The sequence below is a fragment of the Fundulus heteroclitus genome, chromosome 19 (genome assembly GCF_011125445.2).
Source record: "Fundulus heteroclitus isolate FHET01 chromosome 19, MU-UCD_Fhet_4.1, whole genome shotgun sequence".
Lineage (NCBI taxonomy): Eukaryota > Metazoa > Chordata > Actinopteri > Cyprinodontiformes > Fundulidae > Fundulus > Fundulus heteroclitus.
This window is the reverse complement of record NC_046379.1, coordinates 22,255,568-22,268,204: the sequence shown is the minus strand read 5'-3', so window position 1 is coordinate 22,268,204 and position 12,637 is coordinate 22,255,568. Positions and strand designations below refer to the sequence as shown.

Sequence of the window (12,637 nt, the reverse complement as noted above, 5' to 3'; positions counted from 1 at the left end):
GTGTTTTACTTCGATTTGCTGTCACGGTTGCCCCGTCCTCCTTTGCATTGCTCGTGAGCTTGCCGAAGAGCGTATTTCGTGTACATTAGGTGAGCAGATGGCATCAGTCAGGCCAAGGCTTGAACAATGCGACGCCGTAAACTGCTGCCCTTTGTTGATGCAGTAACAAACACAAGCCCACCCCTCTTGACACGCCCGCCACGGATTTTACCTCTCAGTTAACAAAGGCTCGAGGTTTAAACTGATGATCACCTTTAATTAACTTACAAATAAACCGAGCGCGTTCAAATCTCTGATTCTTGCTCTGCTTGCGAAATCTCCACTTTAAATGTGTTCCAGCGTCGGGACTCTTTGGTCCTGCCCATTAAGGGTCAGGAAATGGCTTTGCAGAAAGATAACGGAGAAAGAATTCAGGTCTCAAAAGAAAAACGTTCCAACTCAAAATTGTGAACCAAACGCTTTTTCCCCCCCAACACTCCTTTGAAAACTCGACTAACGCACTGAGGATGTCTAGAGAACAATGAAGCGACAGATTATTACAGTCATATTTATTGTGTTAAACTGCAGCTGGTAAAGGTTAAATCATATTAAATCATGGCCTATGTAACAACAACTCATACCTGCTGCTCTTAAGCATGTATAAGTTTGGTTTTGTGACAGTCCCGACCCCAAATATCGCCGTACGTGTCGAGTCAGACATAGATTTAATAATAAAAGAACTTCAGATGGGACGGGACGTCATCTATGAACGAGTTACGTGATTGATTTCTGTTCCATTAGTCGGATGTTTTGTTGTGAATGGATGCTATATAAATGAACTGGACTGAATCGGGTCATAATCACAGCACTAATGTACGCCGTGTAACCCTGACGAGGCTTAGTGTGCACTTTAAGCTACTGTGTGTTCAAGCATGTGAAAGGCATTGATTTTTTACGAAGCATCAGTGGGCCTGGGTATTGACAAATGCATAAACATCTGGAGGGGAAAAAAATCTGATCAGGACCTCCCTAACACAGACCCCGTTGCTTTAAGGCGGTAATCAAATTTACGAGACGCCGTCTCTCTTTCTCCTGCCGGATGAAGGAGCAGACGGTCGAACGGCGTTAGTGGCGCAGAGCGCGGTCAGATCAAAACGACGGGTTTAGAATTTCGAGAACCGGCGTTCTCCTTCGAGACGACTCATGACTCAAACCAGTTGTTGTCGTGAATAATTGATGGCGGGGCTATTCCTCCGGCAAGGATAATGCAAGCTTCAGAGGAGCGGTTCGTTTCTCTGAAAACGTCAGACAGGCCTTCAGAACCACTCCGCCCCAGGTTGAGAGAAGATACTCACGGCTCTATGCAGACTGGAGTGGTCTCGCTCATGGCGGACAAAACCGGCGGTGTGATGTCACAGCTGTCTGAAGGGCAGCAAAACAAAAACACAGTCAGGGAACAAAACGACACCATGCTACTCATACCTTCAATCTAAACAACAGCTTTCTTCTTCTTCTTCTTTCAAACTGAACTGCACAAACGCAAATGTTTACATCATTAAATTTTGTAACAGTGCTGCAAATCTGACCCAACGCTGTAAGGTAACCAGACCCACCCCACTGCCAGATAAGGCCACAAAAAAACCTCTCATCTGATAGGAAACCTACATGCAGGGGCGGTTCTAGACAGGGGCCAACAGGGGCCCGTGCCCCTGTAGAAATGGTCCTGGCCCCTGTTTTGGCCCCTGTAGTAAAGACATGATATTAAATACACTTCTCATAATTATTTGCAATGGAAAAGAAACCATAACTGATTGGTCACTTTGTCCAATATTATTATTATTATTATTATTATTATTATTATTATTATTATTATTATTATTATTATTATTATTTACCTATACAGTTTTACTCTGCTTAAAAATTATTTAAAACTTAAGATATTTCACATTTTGCTTTAGCTGTATTGAGCTTGGGGCAAAGTTTTCAAATATAAATATTAAAATATTAAATATTGCCATTTTATTATTTTTTTATTTTTATTTTTTTTTGTTCAGTGCCCCTGTGAAAAAACACTGGCCCCACCTTGGCCCCCCTGGTAAATTTGGTCTAGAACCGCCACTGCCTACATGTAATATTCAAACATAGACTAGCTGTGAAATAAGATTAGTTTTTGTAAGCCATCCTCATATGGTTACATCTGATGGGTCCTGCGGCTAATCAGGCGACAAGATACCGTCGCACTCACTGGAACGCAACAAGCTGCGAGTTGCCGATTTGGGCGTGGCGGGAGGTGGCAGGCCCGGACCGCCGCCGCCTGCCGCCGAGGAGAGGAAGGTGGAGAAGTAGAGGCCCGAGCCCTCCCGGACGGGGCTGAGGATGGGCGGAGGCGTGTACGGCGGCATCGTGATGGGGTTGTCGGCGAGGCGGACCGGGGAGCGGAGGTGGCTCTGGTAGGGCGTGATGCTGGAGTAGACGGGCGGGGCGATGAACAAGCTGGGCTTGGGCGGCGGGATGAAGAGAGGCTCCGGCCGGGGACGCCGTTTGGACTTCTTGCCGTCGTCATCCCTCTCTCCCCCTGTGCCGTCGTTCTGGAGTGGAGAGAGGCGAAATAATTAATCTCTGCAGCTTTTCTGTGTACGGTAAGGCTTTTGGGTTGAAACAAAACACCAGAGTACGCAAAGCAATGAAAGCGCATACAGCAGTTTCCCTAAAACTGCTGTATGCGCTAGAATAGAAAATCTCCCCTTAATACATGGTACACAATGTACAGCATCGCCGTGCTGCTAATCTGCCTGAACTGGGACAGGGCATCCAGTTCACCAAACCCCCACAACTGAATGTGGGAAAAGGCAGAAAATGGGGGAGGGACGACATGGAATATGGCCGGGGGAAGGGGGCAGTGTGCCGTGAATTCAAGGATTTGCTGCTGGAATTAAAACAGCCGAAATCCAGACTGATGAAGACAACAAGACACTGGATTATTACCCGCAGTTCTAAGGAAGCGCTTCAGTTTATAAAAAAAAAATTCCTACATAACATACAACAATAATGACATTAAAAGATATGATGGAAAACTTAAAAAAAAAAAAAAAAAAAGGACAAGCACCCACCTGCTCCGAACTTTCCGACAGGGAGTTCCGGAGCGAGCGTCTGCGGGTGACGATGACAGAGGGCTTGTGGTCGGCGCGGCCGAGCTCCTGGTGGCTGGGAGGCCTGTGAGGCCAGCTGGCGGCCAGGGCTGCGCCGTCCCTGTCCGCGGACGAGGGCTCCTGCCTCTGAACGGGCACGGACACGGGGATGACGAGCGGGAGGAGGCTGTCGTCTCGGGGCCGCTTGGCGTTCATGCCCTCCGGTTCAGCGGGACTCCACGGCCTGTGCGGCTCCTAATCAGAGGCGGCAGAGAAAAAAGGTTACGGTGCGCGTTAGGGCCGCTGTTCAAATCACCGTATGACATAGAAGCTGGATATACAACATGCATGCAGATGCCTAGGAAGCACTGGTCCAGACACGCCTTAAAATAGACCGCTCTTTTACTGCAGCAGCATAGTATCACAGATGAAAACACAACCTTTAACTTGAGCACATTTGCTAAGAACGACCTAATTTTGGTCTTTATGGTAGAGGATAGATAGATTTCTATTTTGATTTCCTGGCGTTTCAAAGGGTTCATGCTCTAATCTACTCTAACTAGGCTCCCAGGGTAAGCTACACAGCATGCCGGCGTTTAACCTGCACCTAAACACTAGGCCCTGAGGGGGCCCTTTCAACACGCTTGTTCCTCGTTTCACTCCCAACCCTCTTGGAGTGTTTGCCCCACTGAAAAAGCTAAACCTAAGCCTCACCTGACAAAAAAAAAAAAAAAAAAAAAAAAAAAAAAAAAAAAAAGCAGCCACACGGTGCCATTTAAAGTCCAAACAGGGCTCGGCGAACTCGACGTGTTTACGCACGCGACGGCAGTACAAAGAAAAAAAGGAGACCCCTGGGCTTGCATCCAAAAGAGCTGCTTGGTTGGCCTCTGATTACTTAAAAGACAAGTGACCCCAAGATGCCACTTTGTAGATAGATAAGATAATAGATTAGATAGGATAGATAAGATTTGAGGGGGGGGGTTGGCATTGAAACAAAAAAAAAAACCTGTGATGCTGTGGGCCTGTTTCGGGTTATACATCAGAAATAGACATACAAAAACAGCGTCTATTTAAATTAGGGCTGAACGATTTCGTAAAATAATCTAATTGCGATTTTTTTCTTAATATTGTGATTTAATGCGATTTTTTTTTCCAGTTTAATTTATCATGTGTTTCAAAATATATACAAACAACAAATCAATTTGTTTCCTCGCCATGTGGATTAGTTGCTAAGAGACCCACAGCGTCTAAATTTGGAGCAGAAATTATTGCGTTCTGCCTACGATATATTTCAACCAAAATTGCAATTTTGACTTTTCTCTGCATTAACCACAAGCAACAAAAATGGCCTCTAAATAAAGATGTTTGTAAACAAGGACTATTTTAAATATGAACTTTTAATGTTTCTATTAATCAGAATATTATTCAAGAGAACAGCTTTTAATTTAATTGGACATCAATCCTTGTTGAACATAAAGTGCAAAGTCCAACCAACACGCAAGTCTACGTATTAAACTGATTGACCTGTACTTAATGCTTTGTATGATTATACAAACTCTAAAACAAGTAATAAAGTTAGATTATCTCACTGCTGCAACTATCTTCCCTTCCATGTGGAGGCAAACCCACTTTAAACATTTTACTGACACCTAATGGACGTGTCTAATTCCCTAATTGTTACATAGCCAAAAATTGCAGACCTCTGCGATTTGGAAATTGCGTTATTTTAAATCACGATTATATTGAAAATGCGATTAATTGTTCAGCCCTAATTAAATTACATGACACTTGAATGATAATATCCTTCCAAGGAGTCTATTAATAGCCAATAATAGCCTATTGATAACGTTTCACGCTAGCTGCCATTTGCAACTGAGATACTTTATACAGTGATGTTTTCTGCAGCGCTACTGGGAACCTTGGTTAGAGGTCATGAACTCTACTCTGTACAGGCAGATTTTAGACATGGGTATGTTGGGCTGTAACAATAAACTGAAATCAGGCGGCCATTGGCTATTTAGACAAGATGATGAGTTAAAAACAAACTGCTAAACCAACACAGAAATGAGCCAGCAGGCGTAAAATCAACCTTCCACAGTCATCTCAAGCTCCAGAACTAGATCTTATAGAAAGCCCGTGAGCTGAGCCTGAGACAAGACAGCATCAGAGAAGCCTTGGGACAATTATTTCTCATCACTGCCCCCAAATGATTGAAGGCACTCAAATTAAAGGATTAGACTACTGCAAAAAAAAAAAAAAAAGTGTATTTAAAGGCTTTTGAGACCACTTTATCTTTATTATGGCCGCACACGCATCAACGAATCCGCTCCTGCGCAGGGATTTGAACCGAGTGTTGTTATAAACCTGAAAGCAAATGAACTTTTAATACAAGACACGTGGGACGGTTGGACTGACGAAGAGGCAAAAAAATCATCCGGCAGGTTGAACGCGCCGCGTTTTCCCACATGTGAAAAGGGGGGGTTTGCAAATTAGATCCCGATAAAACTCTCGTGTGACTCGTCGACGCTGGTAAATTAAACATTAGCACAAAACAGAAGCTTATTAAACCGCTCTCTGCACCATAAACCCAGATTAAGCCCCGTTCATAGCCACGTTTTTCGGGTACAGAATGCCGGCAGGTTGACGATCCATGCTGCTTTGACGAGCTACGATTTAAAGTAATCCCGCTCACGGTCTGCTGCTAGGAAATTTAGTTTTATCTCTTTATTAATTATCTACAAGCACAAGGTCACCTGGGATTATTCTGGTTGGATCGCATGTACGTTTAAATTGATGGAAAAATAACAGATCAGAGCATTTTGATGGATATTTATGTACATGATGGAGGAAAATACTTTACTACAAAGAAAAACCTAATGGTACGCAATTGTTTAGCAGACGGGTATAATGTTTATGGGTACAAAATGGAAGAAGGAGGGCAACACATGGAAAAGGCTCAGGAAATAGAGAAGTGAACTGACCAAAGGCATGCATGATTATCTAATATCCAGCGTTTTTACCATTGCTTTTTCTTTTTCCATTAATATTTTTTGTACAATTACTATTAATATCATTGTCTTATTACATCCCGATAAATACTTCTAGTATAATTAAATCTTAAAGCCCCACATCTAGAGATAAACTGCCTTAAAAAGCTCATTTGTCTCCACCCTTCCTGCATTGTTTCGCGTGCCTTCCCCCCTTCGACTTCAGGCAGAAGTGTCGCACTTAAAAAGAGTGGAAACCCCGACACGGCTGTCAAAGGAACCGTCCCCCTTCGCCCTCTTCTCGCGCTCTTCTTCTTCTTTCGCAAACCACGATGACCGAGCACCAACAGCTGCACTTCAAAGCCGCGCTCGGCTCCGGGCCGCAGCGCCGTCGAGCCGCGGCCTAAAAACCGCTGCATCATGGGACGGGTTGAGGGCAGACGCTCGCTGCATCGTCAGGGCCGGAGAGGAACGGGGTCGGCTGCGGCTCCGCTGGGCCGCTTGCTTATTATCACTGGTGGAAAACTCCAGCCCCCCCCAACAACAGAGAAGTGGAGAGATATTCTGCTGAGCGCTGCAGGCGAGGCAACCCTGAACCCCCCACCCTGCGCAGAGGCATGAGGGGGAGGGCGGCCAGAGCTGGAGTTTCTCTTTTTTTATGTGTGTGTGTGGGGGGGCGGCATGTAACCAAACACACAGGCTGCATGATCAGCTACTCGTGAGGCGAATTCAGGGCACGGCCGACTGCGCTGCACTGCAAACATGTTTGGCAACAGGACTTGTTGCACAACCGAGACTTTCGGCACACAAGGATAAGTTTATGAGCTCGAGCGTTCGGATTAGTGTTGTTCGACCTCGTTCGACGTTAAAAAATGCCTGAAACCTCACGCCCAAAGCTGCCAGCGAAGTGCGCGGATGCTCCGCGGCGAAGCTCTCGGTGTAAAGCGTCGCTTTGCCCATAAGGCAGAGCTGAGCAGCTCACAACACGGCAATCACAAACGACGGGCCTTGGCACACTTCTTCTGGCAGTCGTGTTAGGTCGTTTGCTCCATTTTACACCCCTGTGGTGGGAATTCAAGTCCCAAAGCAATTATACCCTTGGACAGTGCCAGAAGAATAGATTTTTTAGCTCATGCCGAGCAAAGGGTTTGAGCTCCTAGTGACGAGCTGAGCTTTAGACTGCAGTGCAGTCGGGGGAATTCGGGATATTCTGTCCTCTTCCGTAAAAGTTTATCTCTGTGGGTTAAGAGAAAACGGCTGGGGAATAAACGAAAGAGCAAAATAAAAAGGAAACAACAAATGTCGGCCCTTCAAGGCACCATTAAAACAGTTTGTTTACCTTAGTGAGTGAGGGCGACTTCCTTTCTGAAGCCTCCTGAGCGAGCATCTCCAGGTTGACCTCCTGGGACACCCGCCGCTTCCTGCGCGTGCTCTGGATGACCCCCGTGGGCGCCGCCTGAACGTCGCGGGCGCCGTTTTCCGGCGCCGGTTGATCCGAGGACGCGCAGAGAAAAGGGTTGTCCGACGGCGCTCCGCCCTCCTTGGACAGCCGGCGGGATCTGCGGAGCTGCGCCTGGGACTGCGAGGGAGGCTCGAGCTGAGGAGGGGCCTGCAGAGGGTCGGACGGCTGCTGGGGTTCTGGCGTGACGTCCTGGATGGCCGGTTCCTGGATCTTTGGCGGAGCGGGGGCGGCGGATTCCTGGGAGTGCACGACCACAGGCTGTGGATGCGGGTGTGCATTTTGTGCGCCGGAGAAAAAGTCCAGCACGTGGGGGTTTTGTTGTTGTAACTGCTGATGTTGCATTTGCTGCTGAATCTGGAGCTGCTGCCGCTGTTGTTGCATCTTTTGTTGCTGCTGCTGCTCGTGCTGCAGCTGCTGCTGCTGCTGCTGCTGCAGCTGCACGTGTGGATGCCGTATGATTTGGTGGTGCTGCTGCTGGATCTGCTGCTGGATGACGTGATGCTGTTGCTGCCGTTGCATTTGTTCTTGATTCTGCAGCTGCTGCAGGTGGAGCGCGGGTTTAGAATGAGGCGGCGGGTAGCTGGGCGGGTTGGGTAGTGTGTTCCTGTTCCCCTGGAAGGCCTGGTAATAACCGGGCAGGTGCTGCTTGGGCTGGCCGAAGGCTAACTGGAAGGACTGCAAGACGGAGCTGCCTCCCGGGTGGGGGGCGCTCTGTTGCTGAGCGTTCAGCGCTCCGGGTTTCAGCGTCTCGTGAAAGGCTTGGGGAGCCTGCTGCTGCTCCCATTCGAGCGCTCGAGACTTTGCACCGTCCGCCGCTGCGTTCGTCGGCTGCTGGTGCGGCTGCAGGCCCGGGGTCTCGTGCATCGGTTTCACAAAAGTATTCTGGGTCCTCGTGTAGTTAGCGAAAGCTGGCCCCCAGTTGGGCATCCAAGAGGCAGCTCTCTGCTGCTGCTGCTGCTGCTGCTGACTGGGCTCCGGGTGAGCCCACTTCATTGGCACAGTCTGCTGATAGTGACCCCTGCTCTGGTCCCCCTTGTCTGGGCTGAAGATCACAGAGTTGAGGTACATGTGAGGACCCTCTGGGTTGGAGGTCACGGTACTTGCCGCCTCACTTTGTCCAGACTCCGGGGCGGTGCCGCTGGGGACGAAGTAGGCCCCGTCGGGATGCTGCGCGATCTCCTTCATTGGCTCGCCGCCCTGATCGCTGAAGAACGTGATGCGTTTGCCCGTCCGTTTGGCGCTGGGTTTCTGTTGGGCAGGCACGCTCATGACGAGCATGAATAGGCCAAAGCGGGGAACCACTCCAAGCCGACCCCCCTCCCTGAGCCCAATGTCTTTTGACTTTTAAAGACAATAGGAGTCTGTAGTGTTCACAGTAAAACCACGCTGTACACTGACGTCGACATAAGCAGGAGATTATCCTCTAGCCCCTCTGAAGTTCTTCACAACCTACTCGGAGGTCTCCGGTCGGCGGATGAAAAGATCTGAAGAAGTCCGCGTGTTTTCCCTCATTGATCGGCGACACCCTGCATAGAGAAAATGAGACTGGGGTCATTGGTTAAACAATCAGAGCAAAAAGAGACCCCAGGGGGTGCGGGGGTGGGGGGGTCTCATTAGCATCAGCCACGTTAAAACCCGCTGTTTGCTTTTTCAGCAAAAGACCTCCTTTGAAAAGGTACTGACAGGGAGAATGGCACAGAGACGGGGCGGGGTCACTCACGCTGTCATGCTACTAACAGCTAGTCCAATGATACGTCAGAACAATAGCGCGAAACAGCAAAGTTGAATAAACATGACTTGCATTTTTTAAATCCAAAATAAATAAAAGATAGCTGTCAAATAAGGTGTACATTTGCATTCATCCACTGATTATCTGGTATCCTAAATGTATGGGGACATGAATGCAGCCAAATACGTGATAATCTAGGATATATATATATATATATATATATATATATATATATATATATATATATATATATATATATATATATATATATATATATATATATATATATATATATATATATATATATATAAATAAACTGTTCAATGCCCTTTAGACCAGAGTGGAGGTTTGCTATCCAGATGTTTAGTGACCAAAACTAGTCAGAGCTACCATGGAATAGTTTAGAATTGAGCTGCACAATATCAGCAAAATATGTAATTTTGATACTATTGCTTGAAATTTTGATTCTCCGCATTTTTCATCATTACACAATATCCTCACCATTCCTTGTGAGCTTTGTCATCACAGCCACTAAGAATATGGGTCAGCTGTGACTATTAAAAGGCAGTGAAGAGGTCATTCGACTGCTCGCATACATCACTGGTGTCCAGAGTCTGAATCCCTGACGCTTAAAATGTAATATTCTACCAAATATCGTGTCCAAGTAGTCCTTCGCCATGTTGGATACACCTATATTACGATGGCGACTGCGATTCCATGTAACGTGCAGCTCTGAGTTTAGATTAACGGAAAATGCATGAGAATGGCCTAGTCAAAGTTCAGGCCTAAATCCATTTAAGAATCTGTGTCAAAACTTGAAAGGAGAAACCCAGACGCGCTCAGAGAAGCTCTCCCTCTGGTAGGACCAGGTCTGAGTAATAAAAAAAAAAATAACGAGCAGAACTTTCAGTTTCTAGGCTACATGTACAAAGCTGCTCGATGAATACCCAAAAGGTGGCTCTGAAACGTGACACGGGTTTGATGTAGCTATACAATCACGCATTACTTTGTGTAGGTGTATTACATAAAATCCCCGGACACAAACTGGGGTTTGTGGTCGCAAACGTGACAAAAATGGAAAGTTGGTTTAATACTTTTGCAAGGCGCCGTATGTCAACGCAGGCAAACAACAGACTTGACCTGCTTTTACTCGTGGAAGCAGGGCGAAATTAGAAGACGGATAAAGCTTAATCAATAGTTTCTAGAAAATGGCACGACAACTTATGAATGCGCTGTGTTTGTGTCGGGCCATTTCACAAAAATAAAGCGCCCGGGAGAGACGACGTCACCGCCGACTGGCTCGCTTAGAGCTCCGTCACCCTTATCAAACTCCTCGCAGCCCCGCAAGACGTGCGACAGAAAGAAAGCGCTCCGTTTCCCGCCAAAGCAAAGCGAAATGTGATAAAAAAAAGAAAATGAAAAGAAAGAAAGAAGTGTTTTCTAACACCCCGTGTGACTCAGAGGTGAAAATACAAAGGGAGCCTGTGCCCTTTGAACCACGGCTGCAGTCTCAAATAGGAAGGGCAGCAGAAAGTGAGCAACCATGAGTCACAGTGTAGCGATCAATGCAAAAACAATGAAGGAGAGGGAGGGGGGGGGGGGTGTAAACGTTCTTGCAGGCTTTGGTAACTTACAGCCCATCTTGACAATTACTGTGGCAACCCGGGCTGATCGTATATTACATAATGGCCAGGTTTCGGAGCAGATTTTGGCGCGGTGCATCGTGTCGAATTATAATCGCTCCATCTGTGCAGAGTCAAAACCATCCAGTGCTGAAGTCGACGATCTAAAGGGCGAAAAACGCATGCAGCCTATTCTCTGCCTCATGAGATCTGTGATCTGATAAGATGGTTGTAAAAATTGATCCCAGTAAAAATCGCCTTAAAAATAAAGTCACGTCTGACAACTTAGGAAGCGGCTGACAATAGTCACCCTTTACTCTGGTGGCCTGGAGAAAGTCTTAAAATAGACATCTGCAGCTGTTCAGATCCTGCACTGGCTGAAGAGGAGGAGGGGGGGGGGGGGGGTCACACCACTGACAGAGGAAAGCCAAACACCACGCTGTGTGGCCAACAAACAGCATGTGTGCAGCAGCACCATGTGATGGTACCGACATGCTGTCAAATCCCCTGCTTGCATCCTCTATGGAAAAAATGACTTAAAAAAAAAAAAAAAAAAAAAAAGGTGCTCACGAATAGGTCTGTTTATTCTTGTAGAACCTGCTGATTACAGGTTAGCGGCGCCGGTTATTAAGCAAGCAGCTCACTCTCCCCCTGAGGTGAAGGCTCACCATGACGCATCACAAGTGCAACCCTTACACAAGCCCCGGGGCTTTAGCACATAACGCGGCAAATTGGCTTAAAAGAAATGTCAAGCGCCCTAATCCAGCGCCGTTCACTAATTTTAAAACTACTAGCGCGGCCTGCAAGGTAATCCGGACTAGTCTCTACCCAGGGCCCCCCCCCCCCCCCCTCCTTCCCGTTTCCAACATCACTTTCTGAGGCCAGCCAGCTCAGCGCTATTTACGAGAAGCCCTTTGTTGCAGTCAGAGCGCGGATTATCCAGTCACTAATGCCGCGTCCCGCTGCAACAAACGATGCCCGCCGCTTGGACCACCAGCGTGGCGGCGCCGATCGATCCGAGCTGTCAAGAAAGGCGAACGCGTCACGCTCCGGTCCGCGCGCGCGGCTGACCCAGAACGACCCTCCGCAGCCCCGCGAGCGCGGACGACTGGCGAGCCGCCCCGCTGGGGGTCCTCCGAAGCGCGAGGTAAACAAAACTTCGTCCGCGAGCTGCAGTCACACAAACAGCGAGTCCGCGTCCGTCCCGACAACAACGCCGCCGTCGCAGACTCCACGGCCTCGGCTCCGGCGTGGCTCCCCGTACTCACCGTGGAAGAGCTGCTCGGCCGCGCAGGATCGCTCTCTCGCAGCTCCGTGCGGCCAGCGGCGGCGGCGGCGGCGGGGCCTGATGGTGATGACTGCACACATCCCCGAGCTTGACTCATGCTACGCTGCTGACCTCACGCATTTCTACTTTTTTTTTTTTAACCCCCCCTTATTCCTTCGGCGCCCCCAAGCTGAGGAGAAAACAAGCTTTGGTGGCCGTACGAGGGGTGGGGGGTGGCTGGGTGGGGGTGTCGGCGACGTTGCAGCGTAAACACAGACGTACTAGCGCGCGTGAACAGGGGCGTAATGCAGCCGCTGTCTGGTGCACATTATTGCACACTGATTGCACGAAGAAAACAAAAAAAATGATGCGGCCTGCTGCTGCTGCTGCAGCGCATCGACTCCGCTTCTCCCGGCCCCGTCTAGCGATCGCCGCCTCCCCTCCGCCGCTAGCTCGCGGGCCC

General features: G+C 48.2%; 1 protein-coding gene across 2 annotated transcripts in view; it reads right to left on the bottom strand.

The window, feature by feature from the left end:
- mideasb (mitotic deacetylase associated SANT domain protein b) overlaps positions 1 to 12,637 on the bottom strand; it is a 31,390-nt gene that overhangs the window by 14,134 nt on the left and 4,619 nt on the right. Inside the window, exons 1-5 of one of the 2 annotated variants that reach the window (XM_036150587.1) lie at positions 12,176 to 12,437; positions 7,434 to 9,082; positions 3,090 to 3,362; positions 2,225 to 2,567; positions 1,335 to 1,401 (exon numbers count right to left, since the gene is read on the bottom strand). In XM_036150587.1, coding sequence (XP_036006480.1) covers positions 1,335 to 1,401; positions 2,225 to 2,567; positions 3,090 to 3,362; positions 7,434 to 8,834 — 2,084 coding nt within the window. In that variant the 5' untranslated portion in view covers positions 8,835 to 9,082; positions 12,176 to 12,437. Of the gene's footprint in view, positions 1 to 1,334; positions 1,402 to 2,224; positions 2,568 to 3,089; positions 3,363 to 7,433; positions 9,083 to 12,175; positions 12,438 to 12,637 lie in introns of those variants that run through there. The other variant, XM_036150588.1, reaches the window with a different exon arrangement.